Source organism: Desmodus rotundus, chromosome 13 (genome assembly GCF_022682495.2).
Source record: "Desmodus rotundus isolate HL8 chromosome 13, HLdesRot8A.1, whole genome shotgun sequence".
Classification (NCBI taxonomy): domain Eukaryota; kingdom Metazoa; phylum Chordata; class Mammalia; order Chiroptera; family Phyllostomidae; genus Desmodus; species Desmodus rotundus.
The window spans coordinates 24,029,583-24,043,424 of record NC_071399.1 but is presented as its reverse complement, the minus strand read 5'-3'; the positions used below and the strand labels follow the sequence as shown (position 1 = coordinate 24,043,424).

The 13,842-nt window shown below is 42.0% G+C and overlaps 1 protein-coding gene across 1 annotated transcript; it reads right to left on the bottom strand.

Annotated features, from left to right (window-relative positions):
* Positions 1-8,999: 8,999 nt before the first annotated feature.
* Positions 9,000-10,695, bottom strand: TCIM (transcriptional and immune response regulator). Its single transcript, XM_024578974.4, has one exon. The coding sequence runs from the start codon at positions 10,254-10,256 to the stop codon at positions 9,936-9,938; it is 321 nt and encodes a 106-aa protein (XP_024434742.2). The 5' UTR covers positions 10,257-10,695; the 3' UTR covers positions 9,000-9,935.
* Positions 10,696-13,842: the final 3,147 nt, after the last annotated feature.

Genomic DNA, 13,842 nt, shown 5'->3' with positions numbered 1-13,842 from the left:
ACCAATAAAATGGCATTGGTCCAATCAAGATAGCATAAAGTATATAAAACAAAGTGGAGTCACTCACATCAACCAAGATGGCTGCCAGTCAGCCATGACACTTTGGTTCAAGAGGGAAACCACCTAAGTCAGAGCAGATACATCTGACAAGGAGATACACCTAAGATACCTTAAGTGATCAGAATAGCCATGTCTGCAGAGCGAGACCACCATAGATAGGCTCCTGGGAAAAGTCCACACTGGCCAGCAGGGGAGTCAAGCAGAACAGCCATATACCATCCATAGGCTTCTAGACAAATTGTCCACTTGCCATCAAGGGTTCCAAGACATTTATCAAAAGACCCAGAAGGGTGGAGTACACGCCACTTTCAAGGTATAACTGAGGCAGGTTCCAGACCACTGCTGAGACCACCAATCTCCACACACCAGAGTGTTGCTCCACACCATGCTGGTCTCCCTTGGCATTGGCTGCCAGAGGCTCAGCCCTGCTGGACTGATGGCTTCGCCTGCCCTGCTGCCCACCTGGCTCCAGAGGTCCTTCCTTGAAAGACACTGACACCTCCCTTGCCCACCGTGCTGTCTCCTTGACCTGTAGACTGAGACTCTGGGATTTGGGTTCATTATCCCCCTCTGATTGCTCTGTGTGTGTGTGTGTGTGATATTTCTCTTAAACTGTTAGAGTGTGAGTAGGATATTAATGTATGTTGATGTTCTAGTTTGAGTGAAACTACATTCAATAAAAACTGAGCGAAGAGCATAGTTTCTGTGTGAGACTCTTGTCTATTCCTTGGTGCCAGGCAGCTAGCCGAGCAGTTGCCTGGCTAACTTGTAGGAAAGACTATCACAAATGTGTGCTTGTGACAGAGGGAGAAAGAAAGGGAGAGAAACACTGATGTGTGAGAGAAACATCAATTGGTTGCCTCTCACAAGCCCCCAGCTGGGGACCTGGCCTACAACCCAGGCATGTGCCCTGACAGGGAATCGAACCAGTGACCTGAAAGGCCGGCACTCAGCCCACTGAGCCATACCAGCCAGGGCAGTATGGTCTTAATTGTTGGTATGCCACACATTTAGTTGTTTTTCTTTTCCAGTTGAAATCAGACAATGGTCAATGACATTTGGTTCCTAAAAACATGTTGCAAGGCTTTATTCCACAAAGGTTCCCACACTTCTGAAGCACAGATTATAGCACTCTCTAAGCCTGTGCCATTCTTCCTGAAATTCTTGCTAGATAAGGTAAGATGTATAGAATTGCTTTGGGGATCAGCACAGCCTCCCCCCCTCCCCATTTTGTATATCACTTGGAGTTTTTAAACCTGCCATGCCCTCCCTTCTTCACGCTCGTCCACGTGAAATGCCTCAGCTGTGGCAGTGACTGGTTATACTACGACCGAAGCTGGAAGGAGAACAGGAGAAAACAATACTTTTCCATCTCAGATCCCTAACCAGAGATACACAAATTATGTCAAGAAAAAGAGTGATGGGGGGAAAATGGAGACAACTGTACTTGAACAACAATAAAAACATTTTAAAAAAAGAAAAACAGAACTAGAAGCCATCAGCCACTCGGTTCACAGATGTTCGGAGAGCTTGCTCACTTCCACCGAACATTTTGAAGCCATTCATGTGTAATGAAAACAAAGTGCTCGGTGGCAGAAATGCACCATGGTACAATGCCTCCCCAATGTGACTCTCTCCATGTGAACTAGGGCTCCTACCTTGGTTCAGTTGTTTAACCCTTAGAGGCCACTGCTGCTGAGCCCTCCACTGAGATCTGAGGAGACAAAAAGGATGCAGATGATCACTTGTTGATTTCAGAAATTAATCAATTAATACATCAAACAAATACCTTATGTTTACGTGGACTGTGTATGTTCATAGTCAACAAACACTTATGAAGTACCTACCCCCTATTTAGCACTGTGCTGGAGGCTCTGTGATGTTCTACCGTGAACAAAGCACCAACCCTGTCTTGAAGAATCTTTCCCTAGGTACTTAACTTCTGGCCTTTCTCAAAACATCAGCTTATATTATGCTTACAACAATCAAGAGGAATAAGTATGAAGTGTTTCTGAGCTGAATTGTGCCCCCTGTAAATCTGTATGTTAAAACCCTAACCCCCAGTATCTCTGAAGGTTGACTGTAATCGGAAATAAGGCCTTCAATGAAGCAATTAAGGGAAAATGAGGTCATCAGGGGGCCCCAATCCAATCTGACTAGTGTCCTTATAAGATGAAGAGATGAAGGCACAGAGACAGGAGGCCATGAGAAGACACAGTAAAATCACGGCCACCCTCGAGGCAAAGAGAGAAGCTTCAGGAGAAACCAATGTTGCCGGTATCTTTGGCTTGAACTTCTTGTCACTCAAACTGTGAGGAAATAAATTTCTGTTGTTTAAGCCACCTAGTCTGTAGTAATTTGTTATGGAAGTCCTAGCAAACTAATATAGGAGGTATTATTACCCTTATTTTATAGATAATAAGGTGGAGAGAGATTAAATTATTTACTCAAAATCTACACATTACTAGTACATGGCTGAGGCAGGATTCATGCAGTTCCTTTCGTGCCCTGCACACTGCCCTGTTTCTCTTTCTCCCATCCACCATGCAGCACATCCACCATGCAGCACATCCAACTATGCAGCACATCCACCATGCAGCACATCCACCATGCAGCACATCCAATCATACAGCACATGCAACCATGCAAAACATCCAAACATACAGCACATCCACCATGCAGCACATCCACCATGCAGCACATCCAACTATGCAGCACATCCACCATGCAGCACATCCAACTATGCAGCACATCCACCATGCAGCACATCCACCATGCAGCACATCCAACCATGCAGCACATCCAACCATGCAGCACATCCAACCATGCAGCACATCCAACCATGCAGCACATCCAACTATGCAGCACATCCACCATGCAGCACATCCACCATGCAGCACATCCAACTATGCAGCACATCCACCATGCAGCACATCCAACTATGCAGCACATCCAACTATGCAGCACATCCACCATGCAGCACATCCAACCATGCAGCACATCCAACTATGCAGCACATCCACCATCCAGCACATCCAATCATACAGCACATGCAACCATGCAAAACATCCAAACATACAGCACATGCAACCATGCAAAACATCCAAACATACAGCACATCCACCATGCAGCACATCCACCATGCAGCACATCCAACTATGTAGCACATCCAACCATGCAGCACATCCAACTATGCAGCACATCCAACTATGCAGCACATCCAACCATGTGACACATCCAACCATGCAGCACATCCAACCATGTGACACATCCAACCATGCAGCACATCCAACCATGTGACACATCCAACCATGCAGCACATCCACTATGCAGCACATCCACCATGCAGCACATCCACTATGCAGCACATCCACCATGCAGCACATCCAACTATGCAGCACATCCACCATGCAGCACATCCACCATGCAGCACATCCACCATGCAGCACATCCAACTATGCAGCACATACACCATGCAGCACATCCAACTATGCAGCTAACAGCCAAAACCAGAGCTAAGGAAAATCAGGTTGCAGGTGTTTTTCCTCAGGCCCCTACCACCTTTGGTTGTTATTGTCTTTCCCCATTTCGTGTTCCCTTATCCCTGATTTCAATCTTCCTGTTCTTCTTCTTTAAAAGTAAAACCACATTATCTCAGTGGAAGACATTTGCTGTTAAGAAGAAATTTGGTTTTATTAAGATCCAGTTATGTAATTGATTGTTAGTGATCAGTGCTAAGCCCTCCTTTTTAAAAGACTAAGATATGAATTCTCCAGGATCGCAGGCAGGTGGTAGATATATTTAATGGGAAGAAAGGCCATTCATTTACTTGGAAAACATATTTTGATTGCTAAGATTATGTGGCTTATGGGAATTTAGCTAATGGTGATCAGGTAAGATTTCTTAGAACAGATAGTATTTATGAGCGAAGTCAATGTAGTGGTATTATTTGGATGAGAGATAACAGGAATAACATATTCCAGGATGAGGTACTAGTCACATCCTGGGTCAACATTGCGTGTTGTCAAAAATGTACTGAGGCCCACAATGCACCTGGGGAGACGCGGCTGAGTTAAAATAAGCCACGTTCTCACTCTGACCACAGTTTGTGAGGTTAGTCTAGGTCAGCGGTTCTCAATCTGGCTTTACAGCCGTTTCACCCGAAGAATGGTTTAAGGACATATAGCAGGTGACCAGCCCCGGAAATTGTGAATCATAAAGTCCAAGGGCCTGGATTCTGAAGTGCCCTCGGGAGATTCTGGTAAGAGTAGATGTGGACACAACTACGCTACCAGATGTGTTGCGCAGTGTTAGTGGGGAAGATGCCTTTCTGAACGGCACTGAGACGCTTCCAGGCCTTGACTCTCTGGGGTCAGCGGGAGTCCCCCAACCTTTCAGGTGATAAAACCTTGTCACCTATTCAGCATGGACCACTTACAGGAGGATGGAAGAAAAGGTAGTGGTTAGGAAGCAGAAGATTTTCTCTTGGTAAAACATATGTATCAGGGTAGACAAATATCAGACTGATATTGAAGGAGAACAAAATCCCGTGAAAAGTAATTCATCTGCACACACTGCAATGATTAAAATTCAAGAAAAATTATTCTGTCTTCAGAATATGTCCTTGTTGAGGAATGATTTTCAATTAATGAAAGAACTAATATGGGAAGAAAAACTCTAATTAATGCCATGAAATCAACAGAAGATGCAATTGTAACATAAGAAATTGTTCCCATCATCCAGTGCTCTTCACAGTTAACTGTGGGTCTTTGTAAAAATGCCCATTACCGGGCCCAATGCCTAGAGAGCTTGGGGCCAGGAATCTATATTTTATTATTTAAAAAAATAATTTATTTATGTATTTAAAATGCTTTAATTTTTTAATTGCAGTTGACATTCGATACTGCATTAGTTTCAGGTACACCGGATAGTGGTTAGACACTTATACAAGTTTTCATTTATACAGGATTTATACAAGTGATCCCCCCTTAAGTCTTGCCCCACCCTGACACCATACACAGTTATTACAATAGTATTGACCACATTCCTTAAGCCGTACTTTACATCCCTGTGACTATTTTGTACCTACCAATCTGTGCTTCTTAATGCCTTCATCTTTTACATCCAACCTCATAACCCCCTTTCCCTCTGGCAGCCATCACTTTGTTCTCTGTACCTATGAGTTTGTTTCTGCTTTGTTTGCTCATTTACTTTGTTTTTTAGATTGCACATATAAGTAAAAACATGCTGTCTACGAAGCACATGGTAACCGTAAACCAAAAGTCTACAAAAGATATGCAAGAAATAAAAAGAAAGGAATCCAAACACAACTGTAGAAAGTCATCAACCTACAACACAAGAGAGCAAGAGAATGAAAAAAGAACAGGGAAGAACTATAAATACAATCAGAACAATTGATAAGATGGCTGTAACTACAAACCTTACAAACCTATCAATAATTACTTTAAATGTAAATAGATGAATTGCTCCAATGAAAAGGTGAATGGGTAAGGAAGAGGTGGCACATATATATTTGGCCGTAAAAAAAGAGTGAAATCTTACCATTTGTGACACCATGGATGGACCTAGAGGGTATTAAACTAAGTGAAATAAGTCAGACAGAGAAAGGAATCTATACTTCTAAGAATGCCACAGGTGACTATGATTTCCACCCACAATGGAGATTTGCTCAGTACCTGGCACTGCTGGGATATGGAGGAGGCTGTCCTATCAACAGCGGGCCTTACCACGGGCACCCACCAAAATACAGGCAGGATTTTAAAAAGTGTAGGTGGATCCACAGAAAGTTATTCCCCTCACATTCTGCCTTCAGTAACCATTAGTAATCAAAACGTTAAATTAGGCTTTTGTTTCATTCGGGAGGAATTCCTGCCACATGCGGATGGCTGGCGGACCCAGCGAGGAGGCCTATCCTGTAGGGCGGTTCAGTTATTACCTCCCATGTATGTAGAATGTGAGTTCTCAAGGAGCTCACAGGCACCGTCCAGTCCAACCTATTTTTTTCCCTTACAGATAAAAATCCAGAAATTAGAAAGGAATTTGCTTAAGGCAGAGTTGGAAACCCCCCCAGAACCAGCCTAGTGGTAATTGCTTATGGGAATTTTGCTGTCGACAGCTGAGGAAACAAAGGCTCGGGAAAATGAACCGCCATGCCCTCTGAAGGACTGTAAATATTTAGTGTGTGCGTGCGACATTGATTTTAAATTAGTTTCTGGCTTTTGGGCTCCTCTGACAAAAGGGCTAGAGATCCATTCTGACCAAGGTGGCCCACACGGATGGGTGCTTGCTGTATTTTTGTTGCATGAACGGATAGGGTGCAAACCCTGATTCCACTCCCCGGGTGTGAGAAAGGGAGTTACCTAAGTTATATGCCCTTTTGGGAAACCTTTCTGTGACATTTGGAAGGGAAGATGGGGAACCCTGAAAGGCCATGTAATTCCTAAATCATGGCTTAGTCATCTGTTTATTGATTACGCTTGCCAAGGGAGCGTCACACCCTCTGACTACCCGGTGAGAGGGGGAGGAAAACCTCAGGCAGGCGTGTGTCGTGGGCCGCTTTCTCAGTATTTCCCATCTACGGGGGTCTCCTGCAGCTACAAACCCTCTTCTTCTGTGGACCAGGGATGTAAGCTGAGGGAAATGCTGAGCCCGGGGTGAAATGAAATAATGAATCTGTAGTGGCTGATGAGCAAACTGAGACCAAAGTGTTAACTGACAGCTGCAGACTTGAAAGGTTACATTGAAGAAAAGTGGATACAATTAAAATGACGAAGCTTAGCTTTCCTCCCTGTAACACGAGTGACAAATAAATAGACAGAGATCAGATCAAATTGATTTTCTCAGAGGCCATGACTTCCTGTCTTCCTGACTGACTAGAGTACAAGCAATTGTCATTTTAAAGGGAAAAAGAGATGCTTAGTTTCTCTTAGAAAAGCAGCCTAATCTAGTGGCTTGGAATCAAGGCTTTGGAGCAAAGCCTCCCTGGATTTTGAGTCCTGGCCTCACAAGCTGTGTGTCGTTGGGCATGTTACACCAGTTTTGTTACACTACTTACATATGCACACATGTACACACACCTGCTTGTGTGCCACGGTGCTAATTAAGTGATCTAATGCACGAAAACAGCTTAGAAAATTGTCTGGTAAAACTCAGTAGAAGTTGTTATTAGCACCTTAATGACACAAATATTATTAATGGGCTATTTCACCTTTGCTGCTTTTATTTCTTCTACTACAATGAGACATCTTGAGGTATAATTGGCCATCCTTGTGCCACAGAAGTTTCTGAACTGAACTAACCCTACTTGTTGTAGTGATGTTTACTCTTCCCTCACACTAAATAATAAAAGTTTTATGCAGTTGAAACCCATCCTTGTACAATCCCATTGATTCCAACTTATGTTCACCAGGGAGGCGAAAAGCAGCCTGTTTGTCTAAAAATATCCTGGAAGAGTTATTGTCCTCCAAACTGTTGTAAATCGTATCCCGATTGCTTTTCAATTAGTTTTCCATGAAATGGCCTTGCAATCAGAAAATAATGATAGCAGACTGCAAGAAAACTAAATTAGCACGTTAATGTGAAAAGTGAAGATTTATATTGTACTCGATTGAAAATACCTGAGGCACAGTACCTAATCATGAGTATGTAAAATAAATTTAACCTTTGAACTATGTTCAGCACCCGAGATGTGTTTAAAGTCTTTGAAAAGAAAACAAGTTAACCATTTTCTTTGGAAGCATGGAGCGTAATAGGTATTCTGGAGGAAGAAGTTGCTAAGTTTCCTTCCCCAGTGGTTTGTCAATGTCTTTTGGGGATTCCCAGTGTGTCAGTGTCAGAGGTAGGAAGTTTGTTCCCAGCACCTGAGACAAAGGCTTTTGGTGAGATCATTAAGCAAGCTCTGTTGGCAAGAATGGGGACATAGGGTCATGGGGCAGGGGACTCTATACAGGCTTCACTTGGACAATCCCAAAATGCCATCACCAGCTGAGCCTCCCACCTGGCAAAGCTCCTTTGTTCTTCATTGATTTTGGTAACATGGTTGTTTTTGTTATCTGATGGAAATTATAAGTACTGCTCCTAGAAAAATACACACACATACACACTTCTGCGTATTTGTGTCTTCATAGATGCTGTCATGTAAAACATTCCTTTTTAATGAAGTGATTTTTATATTATATTTAGTGAACAAATCCATTAACTTTTGAAAATAGATTTGACCACTGAGTTTAATTTTTAAAAATATATTATTTAAAATCCTGACTTGCAACACTCCCTAAAGATTTTAGATCATTCCCTTGTTTTGTCTTACTGTGATCAGCAGTTTCAAAAACTTTTGTAGATGTTTCTGAAACACATAATTTCCAGAACATTTTTATTTCTCTCTGATAGGAAAGTGCAGTAGGCATTGATGTATGCCTTCTTAGAACTGTTTTATTATAATTTTATGAGGAAATAAGCAAAGACCTAATGCTATTCCCATACTGGTTTGTATTAAATAAACATTGCTAACCCACAGAGTCTTGATCATAATTCAGACTTTAACCCCAAAATATATTGTTTGGGGAGAAATAAATGTACAAATGTACAGAGTTACTGCAGCCACAGAGGAAAAATTTCAAAAATATGGAGAGAAAAGTCCCTTAAAACTCACCCTCAATGGATACATAAACAACAATGTTGAAAATCAATAAATTTTTGTGTCTACGCCTTATATTTTAAAGTTGGTAAGAAACATTCTAAATATTTGATGTAAGAATTTGGTTTGAAAAAGTTTGGCAATTAATGTAAAGCTAGTCTGAAAGCACCTTTTACTCTTAAGTAAAGTCCTTAGGACATTTTATAATAGTGCATAGACGTTTATATTAATAATTTACCATCTTATTTTTTCTTTGATTCTAATCATCACAGACCAAGAGCAGTCAAGTTTATAATAATTTATTATGGTTGCACATCATTTGTCATGTATAATAAATTATAGAAACCATAGCATCTTTATAAACTATTTAGTATATCGTATTTCTTTCCTAATGCTCACTGCAGTAGCGGGAAGAAATTTAATTAGATTATACTTTGACATCAGTTAGAAGATTAAAAATATATAAATTCTTTCACAGTACTTTGGATTTCTGAAGGACCCATTATTCTCACTTTTGTGCAACCAATTTGAAATGCATAAAAACCCTGTACACACCAGGAGGTGGCGTAGATGTCACTGAGCTGCTGAAGGGAAGGCAGCTCGGTGACTTTGTACTTACACCCCTGTGGCATACATTTCAGGCACTGTAATAAATGCAAATAAAAAACCAATTACTGATCTTTAAAAACCTATACCAATAGACAACACTGAAACTTGGAAACATCTTGAAAGTTCAAATAAAAAATTCAGTAAACCATAGAGCATGGTATTCTCTTTCCCTGTTTTCCCCCCTCCCTCCTCCCTCCTCCTCCCCCCATTCCCAGTTTGGTTAAGAGGAAAAAAAGTTCAGGTGGAACTTAAGTCCTAGGGCCTGACACAGAGACCCCGGCTGCAATTCGTCCTCAGCCACCTGTGTTCCCCAGTTTCAGTTCTCATTACATCTGTCCAGACTCTTGTCCTGATATCGGCATCAGTCCTTTCCCGCCGGGAGGATTTTCAAATCCTTGCTGAGGGCGTTTTGTTCTCCACTGTCACAGCACAGGCTTGAAATTGGTAGGACTCTTTGTCACCAGTTTGCTCTGTTCCTTTCCAGCCTCCCGAGTCCTGGCAGGGGAGAAGCCTGCAAGGAGTAGCACAGTGCTGCGTGTTAGGGTCTCACAAACTCACATGGTCTTTAAGTGTCCATGCTCAGATAACGTCCTTATCCATTCTCTGGTCCTCAGTGAACTTTGATGGAATATTTCCGCAGCTTCAGAAACTGGAGAAGCTTGTCTTTCGTCCTCTTCTTCAGGGCCATCAGGGCTCGTGTTTTCTCCTCCAGATCTTGATCTATGGCAAAAATGATCTTGGCTCTCTCCTCTGCTTTCTTGTCCCCAGAGTTTCTGAAGAGCCTCTGCAGGGATTCCTGATCGATGTTTTCAAAGATGTTGCCCACCGCTTTCTTACGTGAGGCTGTGTCGAAGTGGTAGCCATGGATGGACGGGCTGACCCGCAGCGAGGTGGACATGGTGATGGCTTGGTGGCTTGGCTTTGCTTTCATAGATGTGGGCTCTTCGGGAATTCAGCTCCCAGGCTCTCCAGAGAGTCTGTAGCAAAATCATTCCGGGACTGCTATTTAAAGCTTGAACAAAAGCTCCGGGCTCAAATTACACTGGTGACATCAGAGTGATCTCAAGGAAGAATAATCACAGACAAGTTTAACAGTTGAGTTGCCAATATCCCGTTCTTGGGCAAAATGTTACCAAAAGCTGTGTTTAGTGACGGGAGAGAAGGTGGTGATTTCTTTTTGCCTCATCTGTGGCAATAGATTCTAGAGACTTGGGCCCTTCTTTAAAAAAAAAATAGCTGAAATCAGGAGAGTGCAAAGACACACACAGGGTGGCTGAAACTCACCATTTTTCCAAACAACTGCAACAAAAGTTCTGCTAGCACAGGAACGCTTCAACTCGCAGAGAAGTTGTTGAAGTGTACTCCAAACATTTGTGCCCTTTGCATATTGCTACCCATGGCAACTCCTGAGCTGTTGAGAGAGAGCTCAGTCAGGGACCTTCTCTGTCTGATTGTAGGATGGTGGTTTACCTACAAGACGCTGACGTGATGCACAGCCTGAAACTGTGACCTTCAGGGACTGTGTACAAAGGTTAATATATAACCACTGAATACAAGTATAATTTAATAATAATAACAGTAGACAATATCCCTTGGGCTTGTGTATATGTAAACGATATACTTACTTTAAAAAAGAAAAAGAAAAGGTAATCAGGTACTTCATGCACACAGTCCTCAAAAGGAATAATTTGACTTTTTCCTTTTAATATTTATTTTGGCATCACCCAGACATAAAACAACATCTTCTTTGGAAGAATTTAAGTTTGTTCTTTTCATCTTCTGTGGTATTAGTTTAGCCAGTGCCCCCACAGATGTACAGAGCACTCATATTCAACCAACTGTCGTACGTCAACTTCAAGGGACCCTAGAAACTTCTCTTCCTTAAGCTTCTGCCTGGTCCACTTTCTAACACTCCAAGAAACTGGCTGATCTTCATCTTCCTCTCAGCCACTCAAATCAAATCTAGAATATACACAAAGGGAGAGAGTGTGCGGAAGGCACCACACTAGAAAATTGAGTTAGATACTTTTCTCATATATTCATTCATTCATTCATTCATTCATTCATTGATCTACTCACTCATTCATTTTACCAATATCTATTAAAGGTCTACTTTTACCTACAACTTTCTGGGCCTTGGAAATATAACAGTAAACCAAGTTAAACCAAATAAAACAAAACAAAATCCCTACCTTACATGTATGGAGTTTACAGTCTACAAAAATAAATAATAGAAAGATATGCATTTATAATATAGATGATGTCAGGAAGTAATAAATGCAGCAGAGTTGGATAGAAGAGGAAGAAAGGGGTTGAGATTTGCATGGCATATTCAGAGGCAGCTTCTCATAATGCGATAGGGTGCAAAGATAGATTTGAAGGAGGTAAGGAGTAGCCTGCATAGGCATCTGGAGGCAAGGTGTTGTAGGTAGAGGGAACGTCAAGTGCAGAGGCCTGAAGATAAGAGCATTGGAGAATGAATGAAGACCAGCCAGGAGACCAGTGTGGTTGGAACAGAGAAGAGTGGGAGGAGGGGAGGTCAGGGTAAGAAGGCAGTGGGAAGAGGGCAGATGCAGACTGAATACAAACTCATAGACTTTTTCATGGATTTAGCATTTACTCTGTAAGAGATATCTGCAGCAGAGAAATGACATGAGTTTACTTATAATTTAAAAAAATAACTGGTGTTTCTTTCTAGAGAATAGATTTTCAAGGAGACTACAAGGACATCAGGAGCAGAAAGACTAGTCAGAACATTCCAAAATGATCCAGGCAAGAGATGATGAAGGCCTCCGCCAGGGAGGCTGCTGTGCAGGTGGTAAGAAGTGGTCTGATTCTGGGCATACAGTGAAGGTAAAGTCAAAAGGGTCACTGAAGGCTCCGGTGTGAGCAGTGGAACACAGACAGGAGTCCAGGATGATCTCTTCCTGAAGAATGCTTCCTTAAAAGACATTCCTAGGTGAGCTGATGTTCATCTCACCAAGCACAGCAGCTGGTGCTGGTCACGGTGTTTCCATGGGAAAACTTGCTGCTCTGCTGCCTATGACTATGGGTTTACTGGCACAGGTACCACACCTGTGGCAGCCCATCTCCCTCACTAAATATAAAAAGTAGTTTTACGGCAACAGGATTGTTACTGAGTTTTTATTGAGTAACAAGAAATTTATATAACCCATGTTTCTTAAAAAACTTATTTTTATTGTAATTTTTTCATTGCCATTTAGCCCACATATACTCCTCTGCACCCCCACCCCCACCCCTGCAATCACCACACTGCTGTCCATGTCCATGAGTCCTTTTTCCTGTTTGCTCGGTCCCTCCACCCTCAAACGCTCCCCCCACCCCAGGAGCTGTCAGCCTGCTTTCTGTCTGTGAGTCTCTCTCTGTTTTGCTTGTTAGTTCAGTTTGTTCATTAGATTCCACATATGAGTGAAATTATATGGTATTTGTCTATCTCTGACTGACTTATTTCCCTTAGCATAATGCTCTCCAGGTCCATCCATGCTGTCACAAAGGGTAAAAAAAGCCTTCTTATTTACGGCTGAGTAGTACTCCATTGTGTAAATGTCCCATAGTTGTTTTATCCACTCATCTACTGAAGGACACTTTGGGAAGCTTCCAAATCTTGGCAATTGTAAATAATGCTGCAACTAACATAGGGGCACCTGCGTTCTTTCAAATTAGTGTTTCAGGTTTCTTTGGATAAATTCCCAGAAGTGGAATTGCTGGGTCATAAAGTAATTCTATTCTTAGTTTTTCTGAGGTATCTCCATACTGCTTTTCACAGTGGCTGCACAAATCTGCATTCCCAGCAACAGTGCAAAAGGGATCCTCTTTCTCCACATCATCACCAGCACTTGTTTTTTGTTGATTTATTGATGAGAGCCATTCTGACAGGTGTGAGGAAATATCTCTGTGTGTTTTTTTTTAATTTTAATTTTGTATTGTTATTCAATTACAGTTGTGTGCCTTTTCTCCCCATCCCTCCACCCCACCCCAGCTGAACCCCCCTCCCTCCCCCACCTCCTCCCTCCCCCTTGATTTTGTCCATGTGTCCTTTATAGTAGTTCCTGTAATCCCCTCTCCTCACTGTCCTCTCCCCACTCCCCCCTGCCCATTGTTAGATTGTTCTTAACTTCAATGTCTCTGGTTATATTTTGTTTCCTTTTTTCTTCTATTTATTATGTTCCAGTTCAAGGTGAGATCATATGGTATCTGTCCCTCACCGTCTGGCTTATTTCACTTAGCATTCGTTCTGTTCCTGTTCTAGTTGTTTGCTTAGTTTTCTTTTGTTTTGGTTTTAGGTGTGTTTGTTAATAACTGTGAGTTTGCTGTCATTTTTACTGTTCACATTTTTTATCTTCTTTTTCTTAGATAAGTCCCTTTAACATTTCATATAATAATGGCTTGGTGATAATGAACTCCTTTAACTTGACCTTATCTGAGAAGCACTTTATCTGCCCTTTCATTCTAAATGATAGCTTTGCTGGATACAGTAATCTTGGATGTAGGCCCTT